This window comes from Frankliniella occidentalis, unplaced genomic scaffold (genome assembly GCF_000697945.3).
Source record: "Frankliniella occidentalis isolate FOCC.00 unplaced genomic scaffold, Focc_3.1 Scaffold7, whole genome shotgun sequence".
NCBI lineage: Eukaryota > Metazoa > Arthropoda > Insecta > Thysanoptera > Thripidae > Frankliniella > Frankliniella occidentalis.
The window spans coordinates 2,361,769-2,383,293 of record NW_026267137.1 but is presented as its reverse complement, the minus strand read 5'-3'; the positions used below and the strand labels follow the sequence as shown (position 1 = coordinate 2,383,293).

The following is a 21,525-nucleotide window of genomic DNA, read 5'->3' as shown; positions in this document are numbered from 1 at the left end:
GGGGGGCGGGGGCGCCCCTGCTGCGGGGACCTGGGCGCACGGCCAGACGCCAGTCCAGGTCCAGAGAGTCAGCCGGTCCGGTCCGGCCATCTCCCGTCGGTCGTGCTCGTGCCGGTGCTTGCTCAGGAACGTCCCCGACGACGCCCACCCCGTCCGTGGCGTGGACGCGGACCGTCGGCGGCGGCCTCACCACTGCGATGCGGCACGCCGCTGATTAGCCAGCTGCGGCACAGGTGGTGCAGGCGCAGGCGGCGGTAGGGAGGGCGCAGCTGCAGGTGAGTTACAAGCCGCCGCCACCCACACGCATGCGGACAGAGCGACGACGCCCTGGCAGCGCTGCTGCGGGGACGTATTCAGTTACCGGATCCCACCGCACCGCACCTCACCTCGGTGCGCGCAGCACCACCAGCACGCACACGCTCGATAGAAGGATCAAGGGATCATTTCGCAAAACATTCAATCATTTCCGCGGTCTCGAAGGTGGGGTAGTGTGGTGCAGCGGGACAACATCGAGGAGAGGATCATCAAGTCTATCCCTCCAAACCCTGACCCCATCTCCCTAAGGAACGTTATCCGAGGGGTCTATGATTTGATTATGTAACACCATACTCTCCCATCGAGGTGTAGCACCTACATGGGACCCTGTGTTGTGCCCACTGCACTTTGACTTGCCGTGCCGAAAGTCATTGTCAGTTAGTTGACATATCGGGTAAGGTCCTCCACTTCGTGTCACCTCCACAATCCCCCGAAAACCATTATTGAATACCAGTTTGTGTCCAGGACCCAGAGCCGGCCCCGGACACGCCGTGCTCGCCCGGCTCGCCCCGGGAGGCCGCCATGGACAGCGACCCTCTGCTGCCGCAGCGGCCGCCGGCGCTGACGCTGTCCCAGAAGGCGGCGTACGGCGTCGGCCACGTGCTCAACGACATCTGCGCCGCGCTATGGTTCTCCTACACGCTGCTCTTCATGCAGCTCGTGCTCAAGATCCCCGCCACCACCTCGGGGGCACTCCTGCTCGTCGGTCAGTACGACGTGTTCCTCCTGCTATCGAAACAACGCGGAAATGTGTCAAATAAGTCGTGTTGCAGCCTTGTGTCGATGTCAAAATGACAAGTTTATCCTAAAGTTCGAACCGATTTTGACCGAAACTTGTGACTTTGATAACTCTGCTCCCTGCCCCCGGCTCTGCTGACCCGTCCGTTTCTTTGCAGGACAGGTGGTGGACGCGCTGGCCACGCCGCTGGTCGGATACATGTCGGACAAGTGGGGGAGTCGGAAGACTTGGCATCTAGCCGGTGAGTGCGGGGCCGCCTTGAGGGGACCAGGGACCATGCTGCTCACGCCGCTGCGTCGGCCGACCGGTGCCGGTGAGGCCGGCGACTTGGCCTCGAAATGCCATGGTCACGGGTTCAAATCACCTACGTTATTCACGAAAGTTACATAAGTCGAGCCATCTCCTGGGCTCTCGACAGTTCGAGATTTTCGGTTTTGCCTCCGAGATTCATCTGCGGAGTGATCCATTTGGATTTACGTAAGCCCGCAGTTCATCTCTGCGGGTCCTAATGAATAATTCAAAACGAACACCGTGACAAATTATCGTCGCCCAAATGAAAACGACGTTGCAACGCTCTAATTCTTAACGACATGTGACAGGCACGGTGCTGGTGCTGGTGAGCTTCCCGCTGGTGTTCTCCGAGTGCGGGGTGTGCTGGATGGCGCCCGGCCTGACGTGGGTGGCGCCCCTCTACTACGCGGTGCTGATCGCCGCCTTCCAGACGGGCTGGGCCACGGTGCAGATCGCGCACCTCTCGCTCATCCCGGACCTGACGCCGCGGCAGGCGGAGCGCGCCGAGCTCACCGCCATCCGCTACACGGCGTCGGTGTGCTCCTCGCTCGCGCTCTACGTCATCACCTGGATCGTGTTCCACGTCACGAGGGGCGGCATGGGCATGGACCGCGTCGGCCCCGGCGACGTCTTCAAGTTTAGGGTGAGGAGGAATCTTCCGCGCGGCTCGGATAGTTTTCCCCACGTTTTAAAGCTCGCCGCGTTTCCAGAGCTATAGCCTTGACCGGTTTCCCTTTCCTTGTGCAGAGCATCGTGTTCGTCGGGGTGACGATCGGCACGGTGTGCTCCATCTGGTTCCGGTACGGGCTGAACGTGCCGTCGCACGCCGACATCTCCACCCGGCACCAGGTCAACAAGGCCAACGCCCGCAACGGCAAGGCGCCGTCCCAGCTCGTCAACGGCCTGGACTTCCTGCGCCGGTCTTCCCTCTACCAGGCACGTGGGCCGTGGGCGTTACGGACGGCTCAGAGAGGACGCCGTCAAACTAGAGATCGACATGTCTTTGACGGACACCTCCCCCCTCGCAGGTGGCGCTGCTGTACATGGCGTCCCGTCTGTTCCTGACGCTGTCGCTCGTGTACATGCCGCTGTACCTGGACGAGTCCCTCAACCAGGACGTCGAGACGCTCGCCAGCGTGCCTTTCGCGTCCTTCGTCGCTTCCTTCATCGCGTCGCTCGCCATCAAGTACTCCAGCGGCTTCCTCAGCAGCAAGGTGAGTTAGGGGGGCAAGTCCCTGACGAGTTCACCTGGCACCCGATTCCATAAAAGTTCCTTTCGTTTTCGTTATCAAGACATGTCTTGAGTCTAATCTAGTTGTCGCCCTGGATAAGGCGTTACGTTCGAGCCGACCGCCGGGTGGCCTATCCAGGCTTGTGCAGGCGTTTCACGGGTGGTCAGACCTGACCGTTGGGACACCCGCCTCACCTCACCACCTTTAGGGTAATGATTGGTGTGCTCTGTCCCCTGTGCAGATGGGGTACCTCCTGGGCGCGCTCATCTCTCTCGCGGGGTGCATCTGGGTCGGCACCGGCAGCAGCGCGGGTCAGAGCCTGCAGATGTACGGCGTGGCGGTCCTGCTCGGTGAGAACTGCTACACGTCGCACCGACCCCACTGCGAAATGACTGCGAAAAGATGTCGTTGTGGCATCGTTTTGACTTGACAGTAGTTATCCCACTAGCGGCTCATGTGGGCGCGTCCCTCTTGACGGATGGTGTGCTGCAGGTGCTGGGAGCTCCATCACCATGGTCACGTCCCTGTGCATCACGGCGGACCTCATCGGGCCCAACACGGACAGCGGCGCCTTCGTGTACGGCGCCGTCACCTTCCTGGACAAGCTCTTCAACGGCATCGCCGTCATGATCATCGAGGAGCTGTAAGTGCAACAGTCAGTCTTGATGGGGGGTGACCAAATCTGCAGTAGTGCCTCCCTTTGCTGCGCCATTGGATGTTAAGCCCATCCCCTCCTACCCCCACCCTGTCCACGAAAGAGAGAAGGCAGAAAGGAAGATGATTCTGGTTCCTTCCTCCCTCCCCGTCCCCCTCTTCTGTTGATTTGTCTTGTGTTTAGCCGTACGGCAACTGTTTCTCATTTGCATGCAGATTGTTGTTTCAAAACTTGCCGTAAGTTTTCGTTGTCGTCTCGTAAGTAATTTTATAAATCGTGTTACAGCTAAGACACACAGAATACAAACCTATGAATGCTATCCTTAAGGTTTATGGGGCGGGGATTCCCTCCTGTTTCTGTCAGTTACCAAAAGCTAACCTGTTGCTACATCGTGTTAACCCTCTCTGAAAACATGATGTTTCGCCGTCTCCGCTGGCTCAGTGATAAACTTTAAAGTGTCAATCCGCTCTGTGTTTCCTGTTGCAGGAAATGTGAGGATGTAACGCTCTGCCCGCATTACTATCAAGACGTCCTGGCCTATGTGTGTGGGGGTTCTGCGCTTCTGGGTCTCATAGTTCTTCTTACAGTGTTTCCCTTCAGCCGGAATATCTTCAAGTCTAAAGGTTTGTCAGATATTTTTAATGGCATTCCCCTTTAGCTGTAATTTTATTTTAAATTTATAAGTATATATTTTTTCAAGAAATCAGATGTTTTCTTTTGGTGATTTTTCTCGTTTGCTTGTAGAACTCATATTAATCTTACGGTTGCTCTGGGGGAGGTGTAGCTAAATTGATATTATCTTTGTTTCTTTATATAGGTAGTAACATAGTTGTTGGGTGACATTCAAGATGAGTGCAAAGACTTCCACTGTATCTCAATCTAGTAGACTTATGGCACTCCTGAAGACGCTTTATCAAGCGCCGGAAAAAATCTTACCGGAAAGTCATGAAAATAAAGAGGAAAATAACAATATTTCGGGGGAACTTCCTAATATTAACAATTATGAAACTGACTGCTTGAGCCAATATGAAGAAAATTCAAGTGGTACATTTAATGAATGTGATGGCAGTCAACAGAATGTTGAGGATGCTGACAAATCACTCATTGAAAAAGACATTGATTTTCAGTTTTATGGTCCTGGTGCTGTCTTTGATAAATACATGCTGGAAGAATATATTGAGAAAGATGGAAAGTTGTACAAAACAAGTTCCTTGGAATTCAAGGAAGAAACAGTTGCTGAAGAGAGAACTGATACTTGTCCATTTGATAAGTACATTTCTGACTCTAAATTTGAGGGTCATAAATTCATGCTGGAAGAATATATTGAGAGGAATGGAAATTGCTATAAAACAAGTTCCTTGGAAGTTAAGGAAGAAACAGTTGCTGAAGAGAAAACTGATACTACTTGTCCATTTGAGAAGTATATTTCTGACCCTAAATTTGAGGATAATAAATACATGCCCGAAGAATATATTGAGAGAGATGGAAATTTCTACAAAACAAGTTCCTTGAAAGGTAAGGAAGAAACAGTTGCTGAAGAGAAAACTGCTAGTTGTCCGTTTGAGAAGTATATTTCTGACCCTAAATTTGAGGATAATAAATACATGCTGGAAGAATATATTGAGAGAGATGGAAAGATCTACAAAACAAGTTCCTTGGAAGTTAAGGAAGAAACAGTTGATGGAGAGAAAACTGATACTTGTTCATTTGATAAATATATTTCTGACCCTGAAATTGAGGGTAATACTATTTTTACTAATTTTCTGGCAGAAGAATGCCCAGAGGAAGAAGAAGAAATCAGTGAAGCGAGCTCCTCGGAAGTAGATGAAGTTGATGAAGATGAAGTAGGTGAAGTTGATGAAGATGAAGTAGATGAAGATGAGGTGGAGACAGACAACTATTTGTATTCTGATAATAGTTTACAGTATGGGACTGGAAACATTCTGTATGATTGGTCCCAAATTATTAAGTCAGATGAGGACCGCAATCAAATTTATGACAGATGGATGACTGATGTTGAGACATGGGAGAGAAATCGTTTGCTATGGCTTGACGAAATGAGTCAGTCAGAAGGATTTGATTCTTCAGATTACAAAGATAGAACATTTCTTAGCAAAGTAGAGAACTTTCCTGCAAGTTCTAATTCTACGTTAGGGGCAGAGTCTTCCAATACAGTTAACATGATACCTGTATCTGCCCTACAGGTTGAGAAACTGAAACCTGAGAATGTGAAAAGTACAGATATCTCCTCAGTTGAACTAGTAAATCAGCTGGACTCCCCTGAAAAGTTGGATAAGTGGTATAAGAGTCAACGATTGCGGCATCACAAATTGTTGCATGAAATGGGTTTGCCTAATTGGTATGAAGAAATCCTTCAAGATCTAAGTAATGAAGATGTAGAAGTTTTAAGTGTAAGTTCAACTGGCGCAGACTGTCAAAAATATGACGATGACTGTGAAGAAGCTCTAAGTGCAGAGAAAGCACAACCTTCATGTCTAAGTGTCTCTTGTGATGTTGTTCTTGTGTACCAGTTCACAGACCGCCATTTGTGGCGTAAATACCATGGTTGCTGGAAACGAAGTAAACCAGAGATTTAATTTTATTCATGGATCTGAACTTTTCATTCTGAAGTTGAAGTCTTTTTCTTGTTTTTCCCACTTAAATCCTTGGTTTATTATCCTAGGAACTGCATACTTTTGTTGTTATAAACTTTCTAGGAAAATGAAAGTCTTACTGTATTAATCTGTCTCTTAAATGTGATCCCTCTCGGTGTAAAACCTCTGTTTTTATTTTCACAACTCTTAAGAAGGAAAGGTAAATCTTAGCTTCACACAGCAAATTGCATATATTTGGATCATACATCATCACCATTTGTACTGGTAGTTTTCTAAATTTAAAGCTCAAATAAGTCAATACATTAGTCATTTAAATACAGTCCATGCATATTTCCATAGATACATACAGTAGTGGCCCCTCATTAAAATTACGAAAACATCAAATCTTATTCCCTTCCTGTGCTCCCATGAGACAAACAATACATTAACAGTTCATAACTCATTCATAAATTAATAATTTGAGCAAATATTCAGTCCATACTAAAGAAATCAACAAAACAAAATTACCTAATCTGTGACACTTAATTACATTATTGTTGGAAGAGAGAAATGTCTTCTTCCATGCCTTTTACTTGAAGGCCCGATAATAGAAAATTAATTCATACCCAGCCTTCACTTCAAAACTAACAAATAAAAATCTAGACATGTATATTAGACATATCTCAACTGTTTCTTGATGATGAATGAAATTTGGCGGCATTGACAGAGCCCTGAAATCACAACATGAAATAGTTGATATTAAATTTTAAGAACAATATTTTAAAACAAAAAGAAAAAGGTGTGGCATAAAAAGTACCAAAACATGAGATGAGCAGGTGGTTTGGGATGTAGATCCTTTGCGGTCAGAATGGGTAGTGTGTGAAGGAGACTCTGATGGAGTTGCAGATGCAGATGAAGGAACAGTAGATTGGTGATACCTTGATGAACTAACAGAAATATGGTTATCCATTGAGAAAAAGTAGCTTCTAGACCATTTTGAATGAGCAAACAAAATATTTACCATGAAGATGATCCTTCCCTTTCAATATCTGCTCTAGAACCTGAAATTTGTAAACATTGTAAAATATAGAAAATGTGATGATGACAAGGAGATTTTCTTTTGATCTGAATAAACCAAATACTTACTTCTTGGAGCAGAACGATTTGGTAAAAATGGTTCATGATGAGCAGCTGAAGCTGGGAAAAATAATCCAGAGTGGAAGTTTGAAGAAAGATCTACATCCACACCTGAATCAGCATCTCCAGCAGAGAAGCCACTTCGGTTGGTCTGTCGAATTGTGAATCCTTCACTTCTTTTAATTTCAGATGCTCTTTTCCTGAATGTTTCATCACCTCTTTTATTTCTACATACATGAACCGTCTCAGGGTCTACTTGTACTATGTCATTAGTATCAGTCTCACGAGAGGTTGAGGCTGGAGAGTCCTCTGGGGTTCCAGTGTCATCAAGCTCAATCACCGTAACACCTCTGCTGGAGTTCATACTGTTCAGTATATCATTGAACAAGTAGGGATTAAAAACATGTTGCATTGCAGATTCAGATAGCCACTCTCCTAAATCCTCATTCTGTGACACCGACTCTTCATCTTCAGTGTCTATACCCAACTTTCCAAAGTCTATCAGATCTTCCTGCCTCTCCCACATTTTTCGTTGCTTTTGAGAAGCCTGATCTTTTTCATTTCTAGGATTATAACTTTTACAGGTATCAGGTATTTCTGAATTTAATTGAACATCTCTACTCTTGTTGAAATTAGTACCATATTCTTCTACTGTGTCCTGGAGGTTCTGTTCAATTATGGAATGTGAACAGGAACCACACTTTCTACTATCCCTTAGCAATGGGTTATTTGAATTAATCCTGGTGTCAAACATCTGACATGTAGCATGATCTTTGCTTTCCTTTGGAATACCAAACGGTCTGATGTTGGAGTCTGATGAAGATGCAGCTTCCCCATTAGATATTAATCTTGCTTTGAAGTTTTTAGTAATTTCATCTAACTCAGACAATTTTTCCCTGAAAAAAGAAGTAATAAAATAAGTCTGATTGCATAACTGAAATAATTTAGTTGGTTTAGGTTCATAATTCTAACCATGACGTAATATTTTGAGAGGATGGGAAGAGAGGGTTGAGAGGGGAAAATTGGACAGGAACAGGTATCACATCTGCAATGCAGATGTATCTGAAAGACATGACTGACTAATTGTTTAATAGATAAAAAGTGAAAGTTACGTTAAAATATTACCTCAAGACAGTTGATGGATCTTTATAATCTTTGGCATCAGCATTAGATTCTCTAGCTCCACCACATGGGTGAGCGATTGCTGTGGAGGTAAGGATGGAATCACACTTCTTCCCATTCTGTTGAGCTGATGAAGAAAGAGATGTACTTTCACATTTTCTTTGCAAAGCAATTGAAGGGCTTGTCTTCATTTTATGAGTATGATGAGTTGATTCTTGAGTATCACATGGAGGCTCAACCCCTTTTTTATGCTTGATAAGCAGCTCATAGTTGCTCAGTATAGATGTTGTGGCCTGATTTGTAGTCTGTGAATCTACCCTCTGTACAAGGATATCAGGAAACTGTGTGACATGTGAGGGAAATTTTGGATATGCACAATGGGCCACAAACATAGAATGTACAGAACTTGTCTGAGGATTATCATCACATGGCAATGGTGAAAAATCTACGATTTCCGAAATCTTCTCCAGTGGTTCGACTGACAGCTGCAAAGAATTAAAAATAAAAAAAGGAAAGAACTGACAAATTCTTTAGAACTTGTAATGAAGTAAAAAACAACTTGACTCACTTTTATTTGTCCTCGACAAGTGCCAGAAAAATCCATAACATTGTACCATCCACATATTGAGGGGAGACCAGCTGAAAGAACAGTCAGGTCAAGGGTGGAAAAACCTATTAATTTTGCAGACTCCATATCTCTCACTTTATGTTCTGTAATAACACTGTTGCTCTCCCAAATTTTAAAAATAAGTCTTTTCATAGTCTAGAACATACATAAGACAAAGTAAAAATAAAAGATTATCAAAAGTCACAGAATATCAAATAATTTTTAAAAATACAAGAGGATATCCATGGGATATCCTAGCATAAGTCAACAAAAATACTTACCAACACAAGAAGGTCAAGTGGTAGAACAACTTCCTTCTCCCAGTGCCATTCAGGTTCACCATTATTGAGAACTGCAGGGCTAATTGAAATAGGATTATGACACATACTAGTCGATACAGTACCATCTAACCCACAGGGATTAAGACTGACAAATACAAAGGACTGGATGTTCTGATGCAGGTCTGACACAGGCCCTGTTGTTGACTGTAAATGTAAGGCACATTCTACTCCAACTTTTGCTCTAAATGTTTTTGGTATGATGCTAGAATCTAAAATCGAATCTGAAGACAAACTTGGCAATGAGTCAGGCACACAATTCATTGTTTCTTGTCTGTCTCTGGTTTGGAGAGAAGATTTCTTAGACAATACTGGCTCCGAGTCTACTTCTATAGTTTCCACCTCGTCTATACTTGAGCGGGGAAGTACTGACACATCTGTTTTAACAGGAACTGTGTTAGGACTTTCGCAATCATGGTGGTCACTGTAAGCAAAAGTTCCAACATCCTTCTTGAGAATTTCTTGTCCTCTAGGTGTTGTTTGACTCTCTTGATGAACTGTATTGATGAAAATCTGTTGTGCTTTATCCTTTTGATCACATTTAGTCTCTCTGCTCGCTGCTTTGTTTTCAACTTCATCCTGGGCTGTCCCAGCACAAAGTATGATAGGGCTCGTACCTCTTGTTGACATATGCTTGACATTAACTTGATTTTCAGTAGAACTCGTGCTAGTTTCTGCATCTGCCTTATTTTTAGTCATCCAATGCTTTTGAGTCGAAGGAGTAGCCATATTACACTCTTCCATAGGGTCAGTACTCAATTGGACAGTGTGTGGGCTTCTGTTTCCAGTACACACATTATAGGAGTCTGGACTTTCCTTCAAACCAGGCTTTGGATTATATTTCTTGGTTTCATTAATGACATCAGCGACACTTCTTTGAACTTTATTTTTAACTGGTAAACTTGTTGGCAAATAGGCACTCTTTTGTGTTTCTCTCCAGGAGGCTGGTTCCCAGGAGGCATGTAAATTTTTGGAAGACATATCTGATTTTTGGTTTAAATCTAGAGCCTCTACAAACTGCAGACCATCACCAGTGGTGGATGGGGCAATAAACTTCTTATCAGGAGATCTTGCCCAATTGGGCACAGATAAGGGTGTTCTGCCAAGATTCAAGTCCCCTTCTGATGATTTATGATGTTTTGTAATCATTTCGCCAGTATTGAGCGATTCCTCCAAATTTGAGTATGGAATGTTTTCTGAGATGGAATCGCCTCGGCTGCCTGGAAAATATCCTCTGTAAAGAGAATGTTGAACAACAGAATGCCTATAATCTACTTTAACTCGAAGACTCCCATTGTTTTCTGAATCTATTTGGTTTCCTCTAGAGGATAAAGGCTCAAGTGGTAGGTCCAAGACCATGCATGAACAAGATGATGAAGAAAAGTTTGGTTTAGTCCTTGCTGCTTCCTTATAAGCATCTTCCAGAGTTGAAAGGCAAGAAATAGGAAGATATGTCTACAAAAAGAGATGGTGTATATGAAGCACAGTTCAGTTCCAATATTTTATGAAAATTAATTTTGAAGTAAACTCACCTCAGCAACAAGAAAATCTTGCACTTTCTCTCCATAAAGTCTGACGCATAGTGAAAAGGTAATGCATGCCTTTCCAGTTGTTCCTTGATATTTAAATGTCTGTCTCAGAAAGTCATGGAATAATTCTTTCTCAGGAATGATTACGGCATGAATTTGATGCTGAGATTGCATCCATGAACCATCCTCATTCTGGGATGTTTCAGTTGAACATGAACGCCAATCAACTATAAAAAAAAAACAAAAAACAGATATATTTCAAAATGAGTGTCCTCAGAATATAAATTTAAAAGATATTTGGACCTTTAAGAAATTGTTCTGAATTAACCTGTGCTCTTCTTCAAAGCATTTACAACTGGAAATTCGTAAGTTACATAAAAACGAAGATGTTTGCCTGATGACTTATTCAAAACATCTGTTCCAACAACCTGAAGAATGGTCAGTGCTAGCTCATGCTTGATGAATTGCTCCGATGGCAGAGTACCAACATTTGTTGAGCAGCCAGTTATATATGTAGAAAACTAAGACAAAAAGAAAAAGAAGTTTTGAGATGTAATTTGCAGCTCTGCAGCTAGAGAGTAAAAACCACATGGCTGTACACCAGACTGACGGTACCTTAATATTTTCACGCGGTACATGGGAGTTGGTTTGGCTATGGTAAGACCTCTCAGTTGATGGCAAGCTTGACGTCTCTGAGGACTGTTTTGATTTCAATGAAACATTTGCATTATCAACTAATTTTTTTATCAGACGATCAGCTTGAGTAGCTTGTTGCAAGGGAATTTTTGGAGCTGTTAAAGATTTGGTAGATATATTCCTTGTAACAGTTGTGACACTTTTGCCTAATTTCTTTTTGCTCAAAGATTGTTGACCCTTGTTTGAAGAGGTAGATCTTGGACTTTTCATGCCAAGTGAGTTGTTCTCTAATGTAATCAGAGAATAAGGAAGATAAAGTAAAATTATGAAGTGGTACAAAGGGTACTAAACAATTATTACTATAGATTAGATATTAGACTGACCTGGATCTAATAGCCCTCCAAAGTGAATGCGATCTCTTCCCAACTCAAGACAAACTCTTAGCTGAGCAATAGGGAGGCAATTAGAATCCATGACAGGAAGATCAAAATTATGCCGGAGATGGTTGGATTCAATCAGTGGTTTAGCTGAGTCAGGTGAAGCCAAACCAAGCACAATTGGGACTCGTTGGTGCAAATGCCTTGCACATACTTTGAAAGAGAAAGATGAAACAAGTGAAATCCATTTTGATTCTTCAGAGCTAGAGCTGTGCCAAGAAGTTGGAAGATTGTGAACAGTCCTATCCCCAAATGTAATTTCTGAAAGACAAAATTGAAGAAATATAAAAAATTATACATAGGTAGATAGACATGATTTAATTTGGACAAGTCATAAATTACCATTAGAAAAGAGAGGAAAGAGAGAAAATTTAAAAAAGCTGCAGCACTACATACCATGGTCAGAAATTTTTTTGGAGCAGTAACGTACATTAGATTCCCATGGACGGCTTCCTGATGGTAAAGGAAATTTGTATTCCACAAAGTAAGTCACTCCAGGAGGTTGTAAACTGAGAGCTACAAAGAAGGATTATTTGTCAAAACTTCAACAGAAATTGTAATGTCATTATAGTTAACTAACATCAATCACTAACCCGACTGACTGACGCAACTTTTCTTCTTTGGATGAGAACCTACTCTTTTAATGCCATTTGAGTTAAGGACCAAACTAAGAATAGTAATGCGAAGGCAATTGATTTGTGAAAGAAGCTGGCGATCAATCTCAACTGTAAAATTACAAGCAAATCAAGTAACTACAGGAAGCCTCAGAAGGCCCAACTATTTCCCATTTACCAAAGTAAGCTTACATGAACACTGATTTTCATCACATAATGGAGTACTTTCAGAGTAGTCTGTTATGTTGGTGACAATTTCTGAGGATTCCTTTGCATGTAAATCAGATGACTGGGAAGAATCTTTTTGCTAATGAAAAAGAAAGTATTAGTTGTTTGAATGAAATGGTTTGAAAGATCAGCTCAAAACTTGAGAAATATGCTACCTGAAATTTAGTATGTATGTCTGGTACACTTTCAAGTATGTCTTTCGTCGGAGTCATATTTCTAATGGCTGCAAGGGCTTCTTTTTCTTCACAGGCAGACATTGGCTTACCTAACAGAATGAGGCAAGAGATTAAACATACTCTTTGCTTATAAATGAGCAGGTTGATTATAAATAAGCAGGTAACTATACATGTTGAAAAAAAAATATATCTAATTTACTCACCAGACAAATAGTCTATAACCTTTTGTTTGACAACAGGTATAGTTTCACGACAGGATTTTAAATTTACTTGGCATGTAGTTTCATCAACAGGTGTGCAACTGTCAGATCCTAATGTGAGACCCCCTGTGGCTTCCGCAAGCGATGATAATCCATTAATATCGGGTACATTTTTGAAGTCTAATTGAATTTTATCTTCTATAACAGAAGCAGTCATGGCATCCCTTATTCTAGTACCATGCTCAAGTATTTGTGATATTATGTTACTGGTAGGAGACGCCCTCTTCTCAGAAATCTCTGTGCGCTCTGCATTATTACGATCTTCATTTGAATTTCCAGTTGTAGAGTCACATGGAGAAGATAAGTCAGGTACAATTCTACTTTCGATATGTATATCCTTCAAAACTTTCTCATTCTTCTTTGTCTTTTCTTCTTTACTGTTACTATAAGATGTAGACTGTTTTGCCCTGGGAGGGCTGAGACGCTTTAAGTCTTTTGTTTTAAATCCTTGCTTGTTGGGAGCCTTAAGCACTGTAAGATTGCCATTTGCTATACTGCTCTGCATGCGTAAATTGAAACTAACATGCAAATCACCAATACGATTTCCAAAATTATTAACTATAGGAAAGTATCCCTGAAATGGGCTACTTGATATCATTTGCCAAATATCCATGACAGTGACGCATCCAATTGGCATGCCATATTTATCGGCTACTGCAATTTCAAGTCCTCCACACTTCCGCAGATACTTTTCAAATAAATCCAGTGAGGTGCGTATTTCATAGATAACACCAGCGCTTCTTCTCTTTACTGAATCTTCAGCAACATCACTGGGCCTGAAAATGTGTGGTCAGGAATAATTGATAGAAATTTGTCTGGTTACATTATTTGAGCTTTTTGTGCAGATTGTAAACAACCCCTTAGTGTCAGTGTCAACATTCACAAATAAAAGTATTGTAACTCATGTACTTCAGCGTTCGAAAATACTAACCGGAATGTGGTAGGTTCATCACCTCCCCACCACAAAACAACAGCAGATACTTCACCAGGTGGTTTACGAGCCCACAGAACTTCATCAACTTTCATAACCAAATGCCCATTTACTTTGCCAACAACTTTTGGGGGAAGCGAAAGCCCCGCGACAGTGGCAGCGTCTTCAGTCATTTGGAGTAAGCAGCAGACTCTTCACTTTCTCTAAAGAATAAATACTTTTGGGTTCATTGCGCTATATGAATTACATATTTTGAAAGAGTCAACAGAGTTTACTATGTCAAATTTCATACTACCGCGTCAACGGACAAAAACATGAAAACAAAACAGTGTCAGTTGCACGCAAACTTAAACAGAAGGCGGCGGGTAGTTCCTCTCCTCGCCACGAGATAGCGTTGTTGGTTTGTTTACATTCCCGGAGCGCGGCGACAGGTGCCGGCTCGCTCGCTGCACGTGCACGGTGCGCAGGGGGGCGTGTCGCTCGCACTTAACTCGTTTAAAGTTTGTGTTTAATGGTGGATTTAATCCTTGACTTCGACTCGCTCCAGAAGCCATCCGAAAAGGAAGTTAAGAAGGAACTCAAAAATGCTCGTGCACATCGGGGGTGATACCTCCGAAGTCAACGAACGTCCAACCGCTCGCCGCTCGCGCAGCCGAAAGCGGTAAGTGTCTTGTTTGCTTTCAAATGTCTTGATCAAATGTCTTGAAAATATAGAATTGGGTGTAAATTTTGTTTTTGAAGTCTCAGTGGCTCAATACACACCAGTTGCTTATTTACGACGTCTGTTTCTTATAACCTTGCTTATAACTTACAACTTCAAAATTCAATAGAAATGTGCCCAGGAAGTTATTTTTTTTAAAATTATTGTTAATTATTATGTGTAGAAAGAGTATGTGATATTTGACAATATACTTATCCGTCCGATTAACCTTCATCCTTCATTGACTAATGGATGTTATGTCATGGTTTTGCGAATGCTAAATATAAATTTATTTGTTTTCAACTAATACTCTAACAGGCAACGCTCATTACGTTGTCATGTTAACATACCACTTGACATATCATGAACGTTGCTTGTTGTGTTAGTTAAAATAAATGAAATTTCAAAGTTTCACTCTCGTGCAACGAACAATTGTCATTGCTTTGATCATGTCTATCTATGGTCGTGAATGAAAGTTCACCAGGAGAGTTGTAGGAGTGCTGCAGATGCAATGAAGGGCACAAATGTATTTTGAAGTGAGCACCTAGTTGGTAGACCACTCCTTGCGGACTGTTTTTTTGGCCCCCACTTTGGAATGTAGATGATATGGGGTGGTTGATTCGCTTGAAGGGGGGAAAATGGGAGGTGGGGGATTATCAGTGTGTAACGCATCCCAGCAGATGTCTAGGGCAGCATTATTGTTGTGTTAGGGCCAAGCCCGATTAACTGTCACATACCCTAGCAGCGCCAATACACTTAAATGCGCATTTAATGCGGTAATGGGCATTAAATGTGTCAAAAATCTTTTGGGAGCGTTTTTATGCACATTACCACATCGGGCGAGTGCGAGGGAGACACACACCCATTTCGGTGCGGCCCTAAATCAACTGACGTATAAAAACAGTCTAGAAAGGTGAAGATAATAAACTAATTAAAAGGCAGGGGGCCGGCGGAGGAGCCCATATCACGTTATGTCATCGTCAGCCCGCTCGGCCTCTCCTTCTGATTTTAGTGTTGGAGGAAAGGAAGTGCTTCGGGCTTTGCGTTATATGGACCGTAATTTTTAGAGGAAAGATACGAGAAAAGAACAAAGGGAGAGGGACCGCACACCGCGCCCCGCATGTCCGGTGCCCAGCCGGGCCCCATGCGCTGAAGTGAGCAGATCAGTTGCCCGCTTTCTGGAAGCAATTAGTGTTACGAGAGAGAGGCAATAACGGAGAAGGCGGTCGCATAGATCGATGCCATCTAATAGTTCCCCAAACTCATGTGTAAAGCTGTGGGTTGGAGTGCGAGTCGATGACCGACCATTCCCTTATTCCGCAGCGCGAACGTGTAAAGGGTCAGGCTTCGGCGGCTAGAAAACCACTCGCGAACGATGTTGGGTCACATCGTCACATCTTACCGCACCTCGTGATTGATTTAACGGCTAAGATTCGGTCTTCGGTCCGGACGCGCGGTCGGGCTCATCTTACATCGCCATCGCCATCTCCGCACTCTGCGCGAGGGAAGTCCCACGGTGCTCAAAGGGATACGCTGCTGGCGATTCCCTGAGCTGCTGGCATGCCTCCCTCCCCCACCCTTATTCCCCTTTCTCCCCCTCCCCCTCACCCCACCCGCGTCGATACCCCGCGCTGCTCGAGTCGCTGCCGCCCAACTTCGGCCGCGCCGCCGCGAGGTGGGGAAGGCCAGCGCCGACCCTAAGGTAGCTGCGGCCGACTGTGGCGGGGCCGGGCCGGGGCGGGCCGGCTCCACGGGCCGCGGCTCCAGACTGGGCCGAGCCTCCACTCCAGACCTGTTCGCCGTCTGTGCCGGTAGGGCTGCGGAGCTGTGAGAGTCGCTGGGGGTGTCCGTACTACCGCCGCCGTGCCCGCCCGCGCCGCCCCCCACAGCCATGTGTCCGCAGCAGGCTGCCCGTCCTCGCCGGCACCCGTCCTCGCCGACCCGTCTGTAGAACGACCGCGGGGCTTCGAGTGCGCGCCAACCTCCCCGGCGTCCACCCCGCGAGTGCGATTAGTTTCTTTGCATCTGCTTCAATTTTTTTTTTCCTGTTGTGAAAAAAAATAATCCGAAGAGCGAATGAGTGGTGTTGTCCGCGCGATTTGTGTGCGAGCGTCAAGAGAAATAACAAGTTGAAAGTGATTAAAGTGATTGCAAGTGATGAGTTCGTCGTTGTGAAAACTTGTGAAGGATACAACGGCACACCAGTCGACGGACTCTCCACGGGACCTGAGACCCCGGACGCTACAAGGTGAGCAGTCGCCTGTGTACTCTGTACTACAGGGTGGGTGATCCAAGCCGTCTTTTTAAAATGATTATACTCCGGATTCTTACGTGCGGACGGGTTGCATACTCGCATACTGGCGAGCGACGGTAGGCAAGTTCGCCCTCACGCGTGAATCCGGTACAGTGTAAGCATTTAAAAAAGACGGTGCGGATCACCCACCCTGTTCAACGGCGCTGGGGTTGCATCCAGAAAATATGTGTTATCTCCATTTCTGAGATCGTTGTTCTTTGTTCTCAGAAGTACGTTCTCAAAACGAGTACCATACATTCAGAACGTGTGCGATGTGCGATGCTCTTAATAATGAGAACAATGACGTATCCAGGACATATTTTGGGGGGTCGGCGGGCATCCGCCCCACCCCCACTTGCGGGAGGCGAGGGCTAATTTTGTCTCGAAAGATGTTACGTTTTACAAATATGTGATATGTGAGTTGTGTTAAATTTTTAAGGAAAATATTCTCTCGAACTCTTAAAATTGCATGAAAACTACCAAATTTTCAATGGAAAATTTGCCCTTTTGTAGCAGCCATAATAATTATCTATAATTATGTACTCTCTACCAGCAAATTAGACGTGTTTTTGAACACATTGCTATTATTGACTTTGGGCTCTTACACTGGTAAAATAAGTGTGCAAAATTTGCACAGCAGCGTGTGCAAGTAATGATGTTTTACATTACATGGTGTCTAACTCAAGTTGGACACTTGCGTGCTGTGCACATTTAGACGTTTTCTAAACGTTTAAATTCTGCACACAGTTCTATGCTATCAATATTAAGCATATGGTGTGCAGCTGCTATACTTTTCGGAAGTGTCGAAAGTTGAAACACCAATTGACGTTTAACTTGGTTAGACACCACAATGTGTCCAGAAAATGCACACCTCAACTTAAACATCCAATTGACGTGCAACATTTAAGCACTTGTTTTTCCAGTGTAACCGCAACCTTCTTGGGGCAACTACTACCTTAATTTTACATTTTCCCAAGCTACCTTGACTGATATTGGAATTCCCTGCATTTGCTTGGTTTAGCTTGGCCGGGGGCACCCAGCTGAAAAGATCGTTTGGTGTAAAGGAGAGCGTTAGAGAGAGGGAGGGGGGGGGGGAGCGAGAGGTGACCGATGTCTTTTTTACCAACTCTATCCCGGTCCGATAGCCGTGGACAAAGCCGGTGGCCATTGAGGGCAGTCAGCCCGGGCGGCCCTCGGCGGAGCTTCCACCCGCTCGTGTTGTCCTGAGACTCGCAGCCGCGCATCCAGTTTTTTTCTTCTTCTTCGTCTTTAATCCTTCGTCGCCCTTTCCCTCCGGGGTGGGAGTGAAAGAGATAGCACCGTAACTCTCAAAATTCACATTTTTAGAAACAAACCAACAACGAAAGTCATGGCTAAACATACAGTCACATTCAGCCAATGCTATTTTTTTTTTGCATTTTTTTCTAAAAGAATGATTAAAAATTGCATCGTTTGTACCGCGAAAAAAAAATAATCCTTCAGACTCTGTAGGTTTTTCGCTCGTTTTCTTTCCTTTGTCCCCAACGCCCCGACCCTCGCAACGCGCATATGTGGGTGTCGGCCGCTGACAGTCGATACACCTTGGGCCGCTCAACTGGACCAGGAGGCGGCTCAAAGGATATCGGGGTTATTCGCAAGTCTGCGGCGGCGGCTCGGCGCGGCGGCGGTCCAGTTGGGTGTTATGGCAATGCCATGCGGCTGGTATTGGACGGGCGATCGAAACCGGCACAGCAGCGGCGCGGACCTGATGCAGGAGCGTGATGGCGGGGCGGGGTGGTCAGACCGCATCTCGTCACCCAAATGGATCTACGCCCCCCAGGACCACCACCGCGGCCGCGGCTGCCGGCCGCCGCGCCGCCGTCCCACGGCAAGTCGAAGTGGCGCGTCAGACTAATTTTGGCGGTATGGGGTGGGCCGATGAAGTCTGCAATCTGCATGATGATGGCGAGCGGGGCGAGGGGTGTCGGCCACAAAGTGTATTTATACGGCTGCCTTTGGGTGGTTATTATAGAGTCATTGAATATTTTTTTTTATACGGTATACTCTATTTGAGAGGAGGGCAGAACTTACTTGCTGGGCATTAAAATTTGAGTATTTCACATGCATTGTGAATCATGCTACCGACAAATCACAACCACAATTGTTGCCTCGATATTTTCTGGGATCAGTTAGTTCACAGATTAGTATCCAAGAAGCATGTTTAAGCGATTTTCACATTTTTTTTCATCCATCTTTGCGAAATCTGTTGTAAAAGCACAGCTCGGCCGTGGCGACTTGAATGCGGGAGAGAGTGTGGCGCGCCTCGCCAGCTGTGGGCCGCCTGCATTCACAGAGAGACACTCGAGGATTTTATCGAGGAGGATGTAAAAGAAGCCGCCCGGTCGGGTGTTGGCCGAGTCGATTGCAGGCTTTGTGAGGCGCGGGATCATCCCGTGAATAGGTACCCTTCGTTTTTTTTCCTTTTTTGGTCGTTGGCTTCCGCGGTGCCGTGTCACGCGAAGTGAAGTTAACTCGGATATCGTCCGTGTTACCCCTTTTCTTCCACTGTTTTCTAAGTGTAACACTTTACGACTTGCGCGTCCACGTCCACGAATGGGACCGACAGTACTCTAGTTTTAAATGTAAACACACAGTAGTCTCTTATTACAAAGACGCGTTCGTTTCCTATTATTATCATCGTTACATTTTTTTTTCTTTCTTTTCTGCTCTGCTTTGGTGTCGTGCCGCGCTAGTGTCGCTGGCGCTGCTGAGGTCGAACTGGTTTCTCTCGTGCGGCATTCCGGCATCAAATGCATGTGATTAGCACGGCTCTACTTGTCACGGTTATGGCACGGCGGGGGTGACGCGGGGCGGCGAGCGCGGCGCGGAGCAGTAAGTTCCGCATGAAGCTGCTGCTCATGCATGAATTCTTACTTCGGCCATAGGCAGCCCCTCCCCTATGCTGGCCGGCTCCCTCACAATTCCTCCTTCCTGGAAATATAAAACCCGTGAAATTCGTGCAGCCCCATACCCGCGACTTCCGGCCGATATTTTTCATTTTTAAAGATTTAAAAGCCTTGAATTGGCAAATTTTATTCAGTGTTTCCACATTGTGGTCTCTTTTAAAATTGAAAGCTCTTTTTGCAGAAATATATTTTTTTCGCCTTGTAATGCGTTTGGATTGATTCAGCATTTTCTCATCTAAAAAACTATGTCATTTGAGATAAAGCGTTTGAGTGGCTTTTACCCTCGTTCAACTAAAACAAGGGCGAAAAAAAAAGAAATTGTGAAATATGCATATGCTCCAGTAAAAAAGATATTTAAGTTTACAAAAACGCTCAACGTTGCATCGTATTTTTTTTTGCTCGTGTGTGTGTGACATGCCGAGTGCACACTCGGCCGCCAGAGTGCTAGTGGTCGCGACCGCCCATTTCGCCACACACAGCCGCTCACAGCTGTCCGATCCAGTGCGGTCCGGCGGGCCGGGCGGAGCAAGTGTGCGTTGTGCGGACAGAAGTGTAACAAGCGCCCTGAAGACGCTGCCCCCCCCCCCCCCCTCCCCCTCCTCTCCGACAATATGCTCGTGCGTGCGTGCGTGGGCTGCGCCGAGCAGGGAAAGGGAGGAGCCCCCCGCCTCTAATGCACACCACAAAGGTCATCTTCTTCAGCGAATGACAAGTACCCTCCGCTCCTCCCCGCTCCCCGCGCCACCTATCCCGTGCGCTGACCAGCCCCAAGCTCAGCCGCACGGAGGTTGGTCTCGTTGGAGCAGCGGGCGAAAGTGGCGGCGGCCGGACGGGGCCAGCCGGCCGGCATGGCCGAGGACCGAACTGGCGGAAGAGGAGGAGGAGCGGGGGAGGGCGGCGGCGGGGGGTCTCCTCGGCCAGACAGGTGCTCGTGCTCTCGGGGGCCCACCACACTCACACCTGGCTGTGTGTGTGTGTGTGTGTGTGTGTGTGTGTCGCCTGTCTCGCTCGCACCCAGGGCGATTGGCGAACACGGCAGGGCATGCAGGCCTACCTGTTGAGTAACTGGTCCGGGCCGAGGGGCACCTCCAAGTCCAAGTGCCCTGTCCCCTCGCCCCCCCCCCTACTGTCCCTTCTAAAAGGACACCCCCTCTCTTCCTGCCCCCGCTCCTCTCTCTCCCCCGCCGGTGTATCATGTCATTACTGGGTGGCTGGCCTTGAAATTCTTGTGACCGGATGACCGAGTTATGTCCTGTACATCGGGAGCACTCGCGTTGTGGGAGGAATGGAGAGTGAGCGCGTTCGAATGTGTGTGTTTTGTGGCAGAGTAGGGCGGAGTGGGCATGCATGTTGCATGTGCTGGCGACGCTGTCGTGTGTTTTACAGGCCACTTTATTCCGCAGAAGAGAGAGAGAGAGAGACACACAGTCGTATACGTATAGCCTTAGCGCTTGTGAAGGGTAGGAGAGAGGCAGCCCCACTTATTAGCCGCCACTCATTGGAAAAACGGACTCGATTGGCGACATAGAAATAAATGTAGTGCCCGAGGACAAAAAAAAGTAGTGAAGACGGAAGGCAAAGAGAAGTGTTAGAGCCACCAGTGGAGACGGGAGGGTGCGTACCGTGCCAGGTAGGTCGTTTGCCCAGAGGGGGTGCGCGCGCGCTGCCTACGTCCCAGGGGTCCGCCTGCAAGGCTCGGCGTAGGCCGCCCGCCCAGGAGCGGTGCGCGCGCGCTGCCTACGTCCC

At 45.8% G+C, this 21,525-nt stretch overlaps 3 protein-coding genes and 1 long non-coding RNA gene across 9 annotated transcripts in view; 3 read left to right on the top strand and 1 right to left on the bottom strand.

The window, feature by feature from the left end:
* Nucleotides 1–57: 57 nt before the first annotated feature.
* Nucleotides 58–5,974, top strand: LOC113206636 (major facilitator superfamily domain-containing protein 12-like). Of its 6 annotated transcripts, XM_026422794.2 has the most exons (10): nt 58–275; nt 781–1,021; nt 1,212–1,295; nt 1,654–1,988; nt 2,093–2,281; nt 2,374–2,559; nt 2,819–2,927; nt 3,070–3,220; nt 3,719–3,855; nt 4,050–4,211. In XM_026422794.2, exons 2-10 carry the CDS (start codon nt 838–840, stop codon nt 4,070–4,072), a joined length of 1,398 nt encoding a protein of 465 aa, XP_026278579.1. In that variant the 5' UTR covers nt 58–275; nt 781–837; the 3' UTR covers nt 4,073–4,211. The 6 variants fall into 6 exon arrangements, with proteins under 6 accessions (XP_026278579.1, XP_052128754.1, XP_052128746.1 ...); XM_052272794.1 differs by lacking the exon at nt 58–275 and having other exon boundaries at nt 885–1,021; nt 1,217–1,295; XM_052272786.1 differs by lacking the exons at nt 58–275; nt 781–1,021; nt 1,212–1,295; ... (3 more) ...; nt 2,819–2,927; nt 3,070–3,220 and adding exons at nt 3,361–3,468; nt 4,895–5,974 and having other exon boundaries at nt 4,050–4,747.
* Nucleotides 5,975–6,053: 79 nt separating this feature from the next.
* Nucleotides 6,054–14,170, bottom strand: LOC113206635 (uncharacterized). Its single transcript, XM_026422790.2, has 17 exons — nt 13,842–14,170; nt 12,854–13,686; nt 12,630–12,739; nt 12,439–12,553; nt 12,226–12,357; nt 12,029–12,148; nt 11,579–11,893; nt 11,175–11,482; nt 10,888–11,080; nt 10,563–10,786; nt 8,974–10,485; nt 8,654–8,848; nt 8,089–8,570; nt 6,973–7,859; nt 6,848–6,887; nt 6,644–6,773; nt 6,054–6,557 (listed from the first exon to the last, which is right to left on the bottom strand). The coding sequence occupies exons 1-17, from the start codon at nt 14,012–14,014 to the stop codon at nt 6,510–6,512; spliced, it is 5,817 nt and encodes a 1,938-aa protein (XP_026278575.2). The 5' UTR covers nt 14,015–14,170; the 3' UTR covers nt 6,054–6,509.
* LOC127750636 (uncharacterized) lies at nt 10,473–10,770 on the top strand. Its single transcript, XR_008011792.1, has 2 exons — nt 10,473–10,620; nt 10,697–10,770. It is a non-coding gene; the product is annotated as an uncharacterized LOC127750636 (long non-coding RNA).
* Nucleotides 14,171–14,281: 111 nt separating the features above from the next.
* LOC113206630 (mucin-2-like) overlaps nt 14,282–21,525 on the top strand; it is a 50,086-nt gene continuing 42,842 nt past the window's right edge. The window contains exon 1 of the mRNA XM_052273348.1: nt 14,282–14,502. The gene's annotated coding sequence lies outside the window, so the exon portion shown is untranslated. The remainder of the gene's footprint in view (nt 14,503–21,525) is intronic.